The 15,239-nt window shown below is 36.4% G+C and overlaps 1 protein-coding gene across 1 annotated transcript; it reads left to right on the top strand.

The window, feature by feature from the left end:
* Positions 1-501: 501 nt before the first annotated feature.
* LOC149409297 (salivary endonuclease-like) lies at positions 502-14,992 on the top strand. The gene is made up of 6 exons (XM_089649966.1): positions 502-856; positions 2,710-2,894; positions 3,223-3,514; positions 3,914-4,167; positions 10,897-11,052; positions 14,224-14,992. Exons 1-6 carry the CDS (start codon positions 613-615, stop codon positions 14,473-14,475), a joined length of 1,383 nt encoding a protein of 460 aa, XP_089506092.1. The 5' UTR covers positions 502-612; the 3' UTR covers positions 14,476-14,992.
* The last annotated feature ends 247 nt before the right edge of the window (positions 14,993-15,239 follow it).

Genomic DNA, 15,239 nt, shown 5'->3' with positions numbered 1-15,239 from the left:
TGTCTTCCTCGGGCGTCTCCAACTTCTTCTACCTTTCACATTCTCGTCACATATTTTCTCCTTTCTTCGTTCATTCGATCTACATGTCCAAACCATTTAAGCATATCTCTCTCACTACGCTTACATAAGCCACATTTCTCACTGGTTTTACACATATACGTCTCAGGGATATCATTTTTACAGCATTCAATCTACTTTCGAGGCAGTTCCATGCCTCATTGCTATACATCAGGGTAAACAGGGTAGGCAACAGAACTCCATTGTGGGCGGTTAAAATCGCTACATTGGACAATTTTTTGTTTTCGCCATTTGCAACATTTCAAAAAATTGACAGATTTACGAATAACAATCCAAATTAGAAAATTGAATAAAATCCACTCCAAAACATATTACTTTTTATTTATTTGATAACAATTATAACAAGATAACAAGTTTTCAAAGCAAAACATATAAAACTGCTACAGTATCAATTTATATCATTGTGAATCCGACTTCCGCGGTTTCAAAATCAAAAGTAAACTAAAATCACCTATTTTGTAAACGTCTACATCTGCGCCTTTTGGTTTTCGGATCATATCAATTTTCAAAACGGTCCACGGTGAAGCAAAAAAAATGTGGACGAAGAATTGTGTAATTTTTTTGGCCTTGTTGGTGGCGTGTGATGCATACGAGGTTCCTGAGACTGTCAAGGCTCTTGGATGGCACACTCTGGACTTCCAGCAACTGCCGACTCCAGCGGACTTGGCTTTCGGACTGTCTGAAGACGAATTTGAGGACTATTTGGACTTCTGGCTTCAAAAGAAGACGGAATTGACTCTGAAAAATACCATTATTCAGGATGAAGTTGATTCGAGAGGTCAGTTATTTTTATTGCTTTATACTACATTATATTGTAACTAGCTATAATCCCCGGCGTTGCCCGGTTTTTATTATTATTTAATGAGCAGGCAGCATCCTGATGATACACTCATATCTGATTTCACAAAATGTTTAACAGTAATTAAGTTATTGCCATTGAAAATAAGTCAATCCTTTCTTCCCTCCAAATACGAGTCCAACAGAGCTTACAACAGATTTATATTGGTAAAATGAAGGACATGTTGTGGAAGTATGTTCCATGGATCTACAAGTTCAATGCTAGCAATATTTCAAATCCCCGCAGCTATGTAACTAAGCAATACAAACAAAAAAAAATAGAGGAGATGTTTTTTTAATATGAGATTATTTTGATAAAAGTATTAATAAACGATATTATTGCTATATTTAACTTAATCTGATATTTTTTATCATCTCAATTGATTAAAATTGGAGATACCCGACATTTTAAATACGGAGATTAATCCAATTATTGATTATTAACAATGATATTAATACTTAGCAGATTTGTATTGTATGAGGTGACGTAGTCCCGGCGTCGCTCGGGGTTTTGACTGGTTTGTAGTAATGTTTGGAGGTTGTGATTCTAGTTTACCTGAAAACTGGGTCAATTTTTAACTACTCAGGTTCATTTGAGAACAAGCAAGTAGTACCCGTATAGTCAATTTGTTCGATTTTTTAAACATCACATATTATGGTCCCATAGAAATTGTTGTGTCTCCCACAGTTAGAAATATGAGCTATAAAAAGAGAAAACACCAAGCTTGAAGTTCATATATAGAAATTAACCACACAATACTAAACATGTAAAGCTCCATCAAACCAAAAGTTCCCACCGCAATTTGAGAAAAAATGTTAAAATGTTGTGTTTTTTTATTATCACTAATTTTAGATCAGTATTTAGACGCGACAACGTTAATTTTTAAAACTTTTTCTTGTTTTCATTCAGAATTTGAATATTTCAAAAATTGTGTATTTATAATTATAAAATTTGAAAGTGTATTTTATCACACTTTAAAAACAGTTTTTAGAAATATACACAGTACACACAAATTCTCTGACTTTTTGGCACCGTCTATAAGACCGGCTCAGATATTCTGAAAGCGCGATCTCCAAACTTAGTATTTAACGGATGACGTTGTGATCTAAGATTTAATTGCCACAGAACAGTGTTTTCCGGAACACATAGACGTTCAGAGATGTAGGGTGGGCCCATTTCATTGATGGATTTAAACACCATCCACCATAACAATTTGTACTAGATTATTTCAGGGCACTTGAGCCAGTGAAAATAACGAAGGTGTTCTGAAATGTGCGAATATTTTAAAACTGGTTATGAGCCGTGCTACTGTATTAAACATTTATTGAAGTTCGTCAGTTCGATATTTTGGAAGGCTGGCATAAATTTCGTTGCAGTAATCGAGACGTGAGACTTCGCAAGAGTTGATGAGTAGTTTTGTTGCCTCTGTAGGAAGGTTTCTTCGGATTGATTAGAGTTGTTTTATGTACTATTTATTTGACTTTTCGTGTCAGTTTTGACACCGAGATGATTGACTGTTGTTTTTGGGATGATATTGCTGCCGGAACTATAAATAGGTGAATCTTATTTGAACTGTTGACGTTCACGTCCACCATCCAGCACAAATTGTACTGTATTCTATGAGGGAACTAGAGAGGTTACGAATGAATTCTTCACCAGAAGCACATCTCCAGGGCTCCTAACCATTTTCTTTGGTAATAAGTATCCGTAAATCCCCTACTTTAGCGAGGAAGTCTTTAATTTAAACAAATGATCAAGTGTGGAATTAATTATGTATGTATTTTCTGTTTTAGCCTCCTGTTCAGTGACTGTATCGTCTCTGACAGAACCACAGCCCGTGTACGCGACTGGTGGAGCCCTGCTGGCCCCCTCGGGCAACTCTGGCAGTATCGCCTTCTCCGACGGACAGGTGGTCACCATGGCTTGCCCCAGTAGTACCTTGAGCCATTCCTCAACGACCAGCAAGCCAGTGGAAGCCGTGAGAAGTTTTTTATTTTATTTTTTGGTTTATCTTAATGTTATATATAATGTAAGAATATTGGAAATTTTGATCTAAGCTAAAATTTGTTGTCCCCACGTAGTTATTTCATATCGTTTTAGGGATTGCGCTAGTGATAGATGATGTATTTACTATGTTTAATAATACATTCGTTTTTACTAAAAATTTATCAGGAAACCTATCAATAATCATTTTTCTACGTGTACCTAATACCTAATACAGCGCTCTTTTATTAGCGTTTGGTCTAGGGCCGACCCTGTTTGTAGCTTTATGTCCAAAAACTAGTATAACTCGATGTTATTTTCAGAATCTCGTCTGTACCGGAGGAACTTCCTTCTCAGCGTCGAGCTGGCTCTCCGGCACGATCGGTTTCTCCACTGTGGCCTGCACAGCACACTCCAAGCCCACCGAGGCCAGGGGAGGCAGCTGCGTGGACGGAGGCACCATCATCACTGTGGGTCTGACCGCTGCAGGCAAGGCGCACACCATCATGACTATCTGCTTCCACGAGACCAAAGCCGAGGTGTTCTATGTGCTTTACGACCAGAACCCCGATAACGCTGTATACATGTCTGGTGTAGATAGACCTTCCTTCTCACGTGAGTTAAAAAAACATCATATTTTGCATTAGTTCCCCACACAGCTTGCGTCATATTTTGGGATGCTGTGTGGGTTTTTTTAACGACTCGAGTGCTCGCATCAATAACTGGAATATGAGTTGAGTGATTGGCTTCAAGTTGAACAATCGTACTTCGGAATTTTAATACTGATAGATGACGGATTTCCTGAATATGGTATTGACCATCGTCCGTGCTAGACCTTCAGAGACCCTTTTGGAGACGGTCTGTTCTCTTTGGCCTTAACCTTGTCAGAACAGCTGATCTTATAAAATCTCAATAGGAAACTAGGTTTTCGCAGACCTCACAAAGTCTTAAAGTTTGTTTTTGTATTCACTCAGTGGAAACATTTTCAAATGACTTTGTCCTCTTTTTTCATAGAGGGCGCCTTCTACCCCGGCCTGAGTGTGGACACCTTGTATACCCAGGTCTCACAGAAGGCCGCGTTTGACACAATCCTTGGCTCTGGGGCCGCCAACAAGTACATCAATACCACCTACTTCCTTGCTCGAGGACATCTCGCCGCCAAGACCGACTATGTGTTCTCTCCGGCGCAGAGGGCGACCTTTACCTTTGTTAACGTGGCCCCGCAGTGGCAACCGTTCAACGGAGGCAACTGGAACACTCTGGAACAGGTAACCTTCCTGTATCCAAGATGGAGCTTTACGTCACCTGTCTTTAGTAAAATGAGGCAAAATTATTTTTTTAAATAATTTTCATTTAAAAATATGATGACGTAATACTAATAAGTAATTATTTCTTAGCCTTAATTTGATAAATTAAAATACAAATAAATAAGGTAGGACATATCGGTATTAGATATTTACAATACCTTTTAGTCAAACATTTTATTTTTATTTTGTTGGGTATGTTGGTCATATTGAAATTTAAGTTTTGCATAAAGAAGGCCACGCAGCCGTTTTCCTTAGTGAAAATAGAGGTTTTGGTTGAACAAACGACCCGTTCTCGTGTGACAATTTAATGTTAACAGTGTACAAACGTTTACGAGCGTTTATCGTATATCCAGACTTTGCACTGGTGCTGACGGGATCAATGACGCAGTTCCTCGGAGCATCTTCCATCGAAATAATGGTAGAACAGGTACAGAATTTTCTCCACCTGAAGCCTTTGCCCTAAATATAGCAATTCGTTTGTTAAGATGGGGAATATGTCAAACGCACCGCCCGTTTCTGCAGATGTTTGAAGGCCGCAGTCATTTTCTATCACGTAAGATTAAAGATTAAGTTATTTTATTTAATCTGTGCGACCCGTAGTCACAAAGTAAGCACGCTATGTTTAAATCACACCCACCAAACATGCCATCGTTACGCTATCTCGAAATACACTTTATTCAAAGAATAATCTTAACACTAGAAAGACCGGGTACTGCTCCATACCTATAAAGACCACAACGGTCATTTTGACCGCTGATAACATACGAGTTTATTATTATTGTAATTGTGTAATATTTGGCATAATATTAAATAAAAAAACAATAATTATGTAATGAAATAATTTATTTTAATAAATTAGGTGCACATTTAGTACAAACTGTTGTTTTTTTATAATATCCTAGGCACTTTCCGCAAACAGATTTCTTACAATTATCACATGTGTCAGTTGTTTTATTTTGTTTACATTTTTTATTAATTTGACACTGTCGTCTTTTAGAAGTTTTATTTTCTGGTTCCCTTTCTGTCAATTCTTTAGAAGCAAACACAACTGGACCAGCTCTGGTATTTGTATATGCTGACCTTAGTTCTTCAACAAGCTTTAGAATAAAATTGTGACGAGATATATTTATTTTTGTTATCTTTTTATAAATTATCCATGCATTTATAGCGGCTAGATCAAGTATGTTGTAGAAAACGTGCACAGGCCACCTTCTACTTCCAGCTCTTACGGAATATTTACGAGCCATTTGGTCGATTATATCGACACCATATTTTGTAGAATTGTAAAATTCAATCGTTTCGGGAATTTTCTTTGTTCCGTCGCCAAATCGAACATCTGGATGTACTGTACTTAATATCATTACATTTTTCTTCGGTTTTCCTTGATAAACAGTTAGTGTAGTACCATTGTTAGCCTTCAAAATAAATGATTCATAACGTGGAGTACAAATGGTTTTGCAAACTGCTGGTATTTCTCTCCTGGCTCTTCTCATCGTTCCGACAATACTTGTTTGTTCAGCTCGTAATTTCTCTGCCAGCTTCATCGAAGTAAAAAAATTGTCAGTTGTGATGTTTCGTCCCTTTTTGAGATACGGTTGTAATAGTTTCATTATTACATATTCTGGCAATGATTCATTTGAACGTTCTTCAGTTTTACCTAAATATGGAAATCCATTACATAGGTATTTACTATCTACGTCCACCAGAAGCCAATACTTTATTCCAAATTTGTCAGGCTTATTTGCTATATACTGAGTAAATGGACATCGAGTTTTGCTAGGAAATAGCTGTTCATCGCCCGTCAAATTTTCACCAGGAACGTAACACAGATTACAGTTTTCAATGAACTTGTTCCAAATTGCCGATGCTAGTGCAAATTTATCAGTTGCCAGACGTGAAGATCTCGTAGTTCGCAAATCAAAACGCAAATATTTCATAATTTCTTTGAACCTGTTCTTACTCATAGTTTCTTTGAATATGGGGGGTCCCCATAATGTCGACCATAATAAGTCAATATCCAGGTGGCTAGCATTATAAGCCCCGCGAGCATAAACGACAGCAATAAATGCATCAAGCTCATCCAAAGATATGCTCCAATTATCATTGTTTGTCTGACGACGAGCTTCTGTCTCGGTGCACATTTTTATAAGTCGAAGGGTCGGTTCATCGATGAATAATCGCCAAGCAGTTAGAACTTTTTTGTTTTCAACATATCGTTTCGCATAAGGTGTTGGGCCTGCAACTTCTCTGAGTATATTTTCTCGATTACGTCGTCCTTGCTGGCTGGAAGTACTCTGAGTATGTGATGTACACGTCCATTCTGTACCGTCAACTGCAACCTGAATATCTCCAATTTCCGGAAGTTCTGTTACTCTTGCAGAAAAACGTCCTCCAAGTTGTGTAGATCTCCCTCCACGGCTGCCTCTTATTCTAACCCCTCGACCACGACGATTTGAAATCGGATTTCTAGGAAAAGGTGTCGATGTCATCTGAAGATCTTCATCTGATTCTGTAGCGTCCGATAAAGAAATATTGGGCTCCAAAACAAAAACGGTGTCATCAATTTCACTGTCACAACATTCTTCCTCTGACTGATCCTCTGCAATGTTTTGAAGTCTTGCTAGTTCTTCCATTATATCCAACTCGGTAAGATTTCTACGAGCACTCATATCGATATGATAATATGTTCCAAAGTGTCAATAAAACTATAACAAAAATAATTAGAACACAATCTACAAAAATAAAACGAAATTTTCGGTGACTTGAAATACATACGCACAGACCAACATGCGGTAGAATACTAACAACCGACACCCACAGTACAGATCGAGTAAGAATGATACCGAAAGAAAGAGAAAGGTAAATTAGTACTAACATGTGTAAGGTGGAATGGGTATATTTAAACTTGGATAAAGAAGATCATAAACAAACCCAGCTTAAAATGGCCCAAGCGGTCACAATGACCGCGGCGGTCTTTGTAGGTATAAATCATTATATTCCGATAAATAAATAAGGTACATACCTGTTTTTTTCACCATAGTCGTTAAATCATAAATCATGAAAAGTAAAAAAAAATCAGATCATTACCATAAATTTTAAGCAAAATATCAGCATAATACATCGAGAAACGGTCAAAATGACCGCTTCGGTCTTTCTAGTGTTAAGCTGCCATCCATCATTACAGATTTTAATCATACTTACAAGGAGATTATATTGGAAATTCTATATTCAATCAATAACTTAAAAAACAACAACATAGTCTAGTCTCAAATCATTCGCTGTTTTAAGGCGATGCACTACGTCGTGTAATATTTTAAATTGAGCCGCTATCAATAACAACCCTTACGTCGATGGCGATAAGGTTTAAGTTCCCGCTTAACACCATCCGCCTGTTTTGATTTATGCAAGAAAAAAACATGGCCAAAAAGTGCCTTTTATTTTATTTTGTGGATGTTCAGGAACAAATATCTAATTTTTTTTTCAATCATTTTATAAATAACTTAATTTGCCACATTATACAATAAAATCATAACCGAAAATGGGTTCGTAAGTAGGAGATTTTGAACTTAAAAGCAGTTTTCATAGGCCTTTACATTATTTTTTTCTGGGCTTGTAATAATAATAAAAGCACTTTTTCAAAATTCGCAGAACATCTTTTAGTGAATAATCACGTCCCGCTTGACAACAATGAACTTAAACCCTTACATATAGAAAGAAAGGGCAATAGTTTAAATTTAGTAGACAATCTTGCAAATAATATATCGATTGAAAATCTTTGTTATGATCCATTTAATCTCACTCCTACCACAGAACAAGAAATCACTGAAATTATTTCATCACTCAAAAACACACATTCAACTGGAATCGACAATATATCCACTAAATTGATCAAACACCTCAAACCAATCATCACTAAGCCCCTTGAACATGTAATAAATCTAAGCTTTCAAACTGGCCTCTTCCCAAATTCTTTAAAACACTCAACAATTATTCCTATCTATAAATCAGGGGACAGATCATCAGTGAATAACTATAGACCAATATCCTTGCTGAGTCCGATATCAAAAATAATTGAAAAAACGGTAAAACGAAGGCTATACAAATTTCTTGAAGACAATAACATTCTTTCAGGAAATCAATATGGCTTCCGCAAAGGTCGTAGTGCCGCAGATGCAATTGCAAATTTTACAAAAGTAGTCTCTGATAACCTTGATAAAGGCCGCAAGCCCCTTGCTGTTTTCTTGGATCTAGCCAAAGCCTTTGATACTGTCTCTCACCGCATACTTTTGAAGAAACTCCTTCAGGTAGGAATAAAAGGTACTCCCCTTAAATGGTTTGAGAACTATTTAACAAATAGATCGCAATCGTCTCTTATAAATTCTGCTAAAGAATATAGAAGTACAAGTTTACCAATCACGTACGGTGTGCCACAAGGCAGTGTATTGGGCCCACTTCTCTTTCTAATATATATAAACACTTTATGTAACTTGGCAATTGATGGAACTATAATTTCTTTTGCTGATGATACGGTAATCATCTTTGAATCTGATAATTGGAACTCAACTATGGAAAAAGCAAATAAGGGCCTAAATAAAGTAAAACATTGGTTAGACGACAACCTTCTGACTCTTAATATTGACAAAACAAAATACTTACTTTTCTCCATACGCAAAGTCACTACTCCTCAAAACTGTCCTAATCTTATCATTCACTCATGCCCACAAAACCATATTACCCCTACGCCTCTCCTCAATAATTGCTCATGCACCAACCTAAAAAAATCCGACCAAATTAAATATCTAGGGGTTGTTATAGATGATCAACTACGTTGGGAGGATCATGTCAATCTCACAACAAAAAGACTCCGCAAATTGTGCTATATATTTCTCTCTCTCAGATCAATCCTAAACCTTCAAAAAATGAGATGCATATATTTTGCACTTTTCCAATCAATAGCTACATACGGTATCGTGGGATGGGGAGGCTGTGCAGCTTCAATTATTAATCCCATGATCTTAATTCAAAAACTGCTACTAAGGATTATATTAAAATGTCACCCATCTCACCCTTCAGACCCACTTTTTAAAAAATTCGCAATCCTAGACATTAGACAATTATACGTGAAGACAATTCTTATACACATAAGGAAAAATGATTTAACACTCAAAACTCAACACAATATTTACACCCGCTACTCATCACACCAAAAATGTAAAATTCCTCAAACAAAAACAGCCTTCGCCCAGCGACAGTTCTCTTATATAGCGCCTAAAATGTTCAACTTACTGAGTATTGATATTAAGACATCGAAAACTGATGATCTTTATGCCATTAGTGTACAGAACTGGTTATTTGCTCAAGGAAGGAAATATTATAAAGAATGCCTTACAACTTAATAGTGTTCTTATTTTTCGAGTAAAAATTTTATCTCTTAATTAACTTTCATCAAAAACTTTATATTACGCTGATGCGATTATTTTTATTTTTATTTTTATTTCTATTATCCCTAGCATTATCTATTATTTTTATTTGTATCCTACCTTATTTTTATTTTTATCTTTATGTTTACAAGATTCACCTACTCCAATTCTTTTCCTGTATGTGATCATGTACATAATATTATATATTCAGTATTGGTTATTTATGAAGGGAAAGAATTATTTTGAAGAATACCTGACATCATTAAATAAGTTCATTTGCTTTATTATTCTTTTTTTTCATTTCAATTCTGTTTAAAATTTCTTTTCAAAATAATTATTTAATTTATCTTTACTTTCATCGCTTTCTTATTTTCAGTAAAACCTATTTAACCTATGCCTATTTTACAACTGAATGAATCATGTATTACATTTATATAATTATACACAAATTTCGACTACCATAATACGGACATGTGTCTAGTGTGGTAGTCGAAATGCATGTAAAAAACCTGTATCCAAATATATTTTTATGAATAAAGAAAAAAAAAAAAAAAAAAAAAAAAAATTAGAAATCAATAAAAGAACCAATGACCCTAATATTACGTTAGTTAAAAAGTAAAGAAAATTATTTACTCCCCGCTTCTTTATATTTTCACAAAACCTAAACAATATAACAAATTTAAATACATTAATAGCAGATACATCATTATTAAACAATAAACATAACATTACTGTGTGGAAAACAGACTTCAAATTACCTCACAGAATATGAAATCTATTGTCACAATTATTTTATCAGTAAATCGGTTTAACCGGTAATAAATCATTTTAAATTGGTAGGGGGTAAAATTGAACCATATAAATAAGTCGTCTAAACGTGGTTAAAACCACAGTTTAAAAATGGCCTTGAAAGCCGAAACAGCTGAAACAATAACAAAAAACAAAAACTACTCGCTGAACTTAACTAACTAACTAACTCTAAATTTTCCAAAAAATAATACGTATAATTTATTTATGTCTTTCGGTTTTTCGTTTTTTTCAAGGTAAATCGACGGATAATAGATGTTTATCTTGCACGAAACAAATTTAATATACTAAAAAATGTGGTTCCTACGATTTTTTTTAATAAATTTGTAGAATTAGTTACCAAATCAAAAAACCGAGATGTAAAAACGAGAATCTCGCAAGTAATCCATTAACGTCGCTATTGAGGTGATATTTCGCAAAAGCGGCGCTATAAAAATCATCCAATAAATAAATAATGTTTCAGAACTTGAGATTGCGTATTGGGGCTGCAAACGCAAGGACTAAGGTCTACACAGGCACCTGGGGTATCCTTCAACTGAAGGACAACAGTGGAACTGCAAGGAACCTTTACCTCAGTCCTTCAGGAAATAAGATCCCTGTGCCGCTGTGGTACTACAAGGTAAGATATTTCACATCTCTCTCTATAAAGATGTGAAAATTTTGGACCCGATAATTGGTGCTGATGTTAAGTTAAAAAAATAATAATTCTCAACATATATATATTTTTTAGATTTCTCATCCAAAAACACATACAACTACAATTTTTTTTATTTTAGGCTGTCTGTGGCAGGACATCGTCTGCCTGGGCCTATGCATTATAATATAATATAATTAAAAATTGTCACGTCTGATGAGCAATTTAGGGTGGATCGCCATTGTATGGAAAAATTTTATTTTTATAAATCAGATTTCGCGGGGTGCGGAATGGATGCTCTAGGTACATACAATTAAGCATACAAAATATCAATTTAAAATTTTGATAACAAGTACTGCCCCAAAGCAGTTAAATTATTTAAAATCTAGTAAAAAATTGTCCCTTTATAAAACAGTTTTGTGTCAATATTAATACTTAATTTTTTTCTTTTATATTTCATAATGAATAAAAATTGCCGCGCCTTAAATAATATTAATAAAAAAATGTGATAATATTTATTTTCCTGCAAAAATTTGACAAATTGCTGAGTCCATTTTCGTGCCTCGCTCGCGCACCGCGCATTCCCGCACGCAGTTACGCGGGGCCGCGGGGGTGTTGCATGCGTTATTGCAATCATCAATAAACAATTGTAATTAGCAGCTAGTGTGTTACCAAGTTATGAAGATATGATGAAATATTTTATTCACGTCTCGCAAAGCACAGAAAAACCATTCCAGGATTTGGTAAGAGATACTAGTGAAATTGTTGCTACTAAAATAGAAAATATTTAGAAACGAGCGTCTTTACCAATTGTGGAACATCTCACAATTTTGGCGCGAATAAAGGACTACCATGAAAAATATCGGGCGATTCTTAAACCATGAAAATGTAGAAAGCATAGTGAGAGTTACCTTAAAAAACTGGATGGTTTCAAAAGACGCAGCCAGACGTTATTTGATATCGCTGCTTGCAAATGAGGACCACGCTAGGACCACACTGACTGCCATCAATCAGCCCCATTTTGATTCGTGCATTTGCATATCGTTTAACGGTCGAAAGTATAAAACATTAATCATGGAGGATGGATGCAGAAAAGTTGTGAGAGAAAAACATATCAGTCTTTTGAAAGAACTTGGCAAACAATACATTTGCCACATAGGCGTTTAGTTCGGTGATGCTAAAACAATAGCTCACAAATTGTTTGCATATTTTGTGGCAAAATCCATTGATTTAGCGTGCATTGTAGGCATCGGATGTGACGGAAAAGCAGTTAATAATGGAACTAAGTCTGACATTATTCGACTTCTTGAAGGAAAACTCTATCGTCCACTTCAGAGGTTGGTCTGTCAGTTACTTGCTAACGAGTTAAGTTTGAGACACCTTTTCGAATACCTTGATGGAACGACAACAGATCCTAGAAGCTTTAGCGACCAACTAGGAAAGTTACTCAAGAACTGTGAACATCTTCCTGTGATAGAATTTCAAGCAATAGAATGCAACTTACCGGACATTACAAAATCCCGTGACGACCTTAGAACAGACCAGCTTTATTTATTGGAAATGTGCCGAGCAATCGCCGAAAGTCAATGTAACGAAAACTTAGCGAAAAGAAACCCGGGTAAAATCTGTCATTCGCGTTGGTTAACAACAGCCAAAACTATTCTCCGATTTTACATTTCAACCAAGAATCCGACAGAAAATCAGGTGTTATTGACTGAATTTGTGCTAAGAGTGTATGCTCCGATGTGGTTTAAAATAAAAACACAACCTTCGTGTGTTTACTGGGCGAGACACCTCCACGAAACCATAAACTTGTCTCGTTACCTTCCAGAGCATTTGGAAAAGGTGGTCGATTCCGTAATTCAACGCAACGGGTATTTTGGACACAGCGAAAATATACCTATTAGTATGTTAAACGACGAACGAAAACAAATTAGAGAGTTGGCTCTGAGACGGATTCAAAGTATTCGAGAACTTAGGTCAGGGTTCTCTCCAATAAGAGTATTTAAGCTACCTAATTTTAATTTAAACGCAGCAGACTATATTGACTTGATCTAATGGGAAAAACCATAAGAACCACCTCTTACAAAACTGATATCTAGCGAGACAATAATTGATGCCATTGCAGACCACGAAATTATCGAATCCAACATTTTGTGTAGGTTCCGATTGATGCCCTGTCACACGCAAGCCACGGAAAGATGCATCAAAATGGTAACGGCATCATCTTCTACTGTTTGCGGCCCTGAAAGACGTGAAGGGTGGATACAAAACAAGCTAGAATCTTGTCGTATAATGCCAGTATTCAATTCGAAGAAGGACTCTAAAACACAATAACTTTTATGATTTTTGACTTTATTTTTTAACATTGTTTGTAATTTTTTGTGTAGCAATGGTACTTTTATTGTTTCTTGATTAGTAGATAATATTATTAGTAAATGAAATGTAATTTTTTTTATATTTTAACTACTTTTATTGAGCAAAGATTAAACCCTTCTTTTTCTAGTTTCTCGCTGTTTTTTTTTAAATTTGAATTGACTTGGGGCAGTACTTGCACTCAAAATATCTTAATGCTGTCATAATGACTTTTAAAGGTATCCCCATAGAGCATCCATTCCACACCCCGCTGCTAAGAAAAACACAAAAACAAAAAATCGATCCACCCTAAATGAGCATGGACCCTTGTCAACCATCAGGGCTATGATGGGGCTAAAGCAAGGAGGGCAGAATGTGTGATAGCATTGAAGAACCTTGATCATGTTGTCATGTCTGAGGATGTTTGGAGAGTCCGCTAGCGGTGAGCAGGACGACAGGTCCCCGCGAAATCCGAATGAGTTAGCTCCGGGTAGAAATTTGTTGAAAGGATTGCGCGAGGCCATTTTCAATTAACCAGCATCCATTGAACGTTTGGCAGGCTATGCGGGAACAATGATGATTCATCTCTGTGTCACCCCAACAGTATCCTGAACAATCCAGTGCAGTCTACAGCAATCTAGATACAGGCAACAATCTAAATGACAGAGTCCTGATATTGCTGTTTCATTTAGTAACTGTAGTTGATATTCATTAGCACCTGTCCTCCGAGATAACACACATTACAGTCAATTGACTACGAAACATTTCACCATCTCATTAAAAGCTACTTATAATTTGCAGGTAGTACACGAGCCCAGCACCGGCAAGGCCACCGCCTTCCTGGGACTGAACAACCCGCACGTGACTCTTGCCGAGGCGCGAGCTCTGGCGTTCTGCACCGACCGGTGCGCCGGCAACACCGCATTCAGTTGGCTCAACTGGCAGAACACCAACGTGGGCATGGGCTTCAGTATCTGCTGCAATATCGCGGACTTCAGGGCGGTCGTCACCCGCCTGCCCGCCTTCACCGCTAACGGCGGACTTTTCTCCTAGACGTCTGTGCAAACTGACTTCAGATTTGTGAAACCTAACCTAAGATTTTTGCAACTCAACCTAAGATTTGTGCAATCTAACTTAATATTTGTGTAACACGACCTAACTAAAACTGGTAGAATACCGACGAGGGTTCAATCTTCAGCATCCGGTGCATAATCAACTAACTCAGACATAAGGCTGCTCGCCTTTACCGCTAACGGCACACTTTATCTCGTAGACGCCTGTTCAACCCGACCTGAGGTTTGCGCAATCTTACCTAAGATTTGTGCAACCCAACCTAAGATTTGTGAAACCCAACCTAATCAAACTCCACTTCCAACTGGCAGAATTCTTACGTGGGTATTTAGCATTGTTTCTTGACTTCACCGCTGTCATTGGACTCTTATAGTGGACATCTGCGCAACCTGACCTAAGGTTGGAACAACCTAACCTAAACTTTCATTATTAGGCTTTTTCTTCTACAAATTCTAACATTGACCACCTGATCTGATATCAATGTAAATATTTTTTATAATCTTGCATTCTTAACAATAAAAAGCTATTGCATAATGATATATTTTTTTCTAAAACATAATTTATCCAACCTACAGTTGTTACTGTTTCCTAACCTAACCTAACCTAAACAAAAAACGTCATGAGGCTATCATGAAACCTAACCCTTCAGGCCTCTGTCTTATTGATTTCTTGATGATATAGAAGCTGGGATTTGAGAAAAAAATTATGAAACTTTTTGGATTTTGTATTATTAATTTTTATATAAA

The sequence above is a fragment of the Hesperophylax consimilis genome, unplaced genomic scaffold, assembly GCF_061612785.1.
Source record: "Hesperophylax consimilis isolate HC1 unplaced genomic scaffold, BYU_Hcon_1.0 scaffold_32, whole genome shotgun sequence".
NCBI classification, from domain to species: Eukaryota; Metazoa; Arthropoda; class Insecta; order Trichoptera; family Limnephilidae; genus Hesperophylax; species Hesperophylax consimilis.
The sequence above is the reverse complement of the archived record's forward strand: the minus strand, read 5'-3'. Positions and strand labels throughout refer to the sequence as shown.

Excerpts from the sequence above, each read along its gene's own strand:
- LOC149409297 (XM_089649966.1), top strand. The coding sequence starts at position 613 with ATGTGGACGAAGAATTGTGTAATTTTTTTGGCCTTGTTGGTGGCGTGT. Across the intron at positions 2,895-3,222 it reads CCAGCAAGCCAGTGGAAGCC|AATCTCGTCTGTACCGGAGG; the intron begins GTGAGAAGTTTT and ends TGTTATTTTCAG. Across the intron at positions 3,515-3,913 it reads AGATAGACCTTCCTTCTCAC|AGGGCGCCTTCTACCCCGGC; the intron begins GTGAGTTAAAAA and ends CTTTTTTCATAG.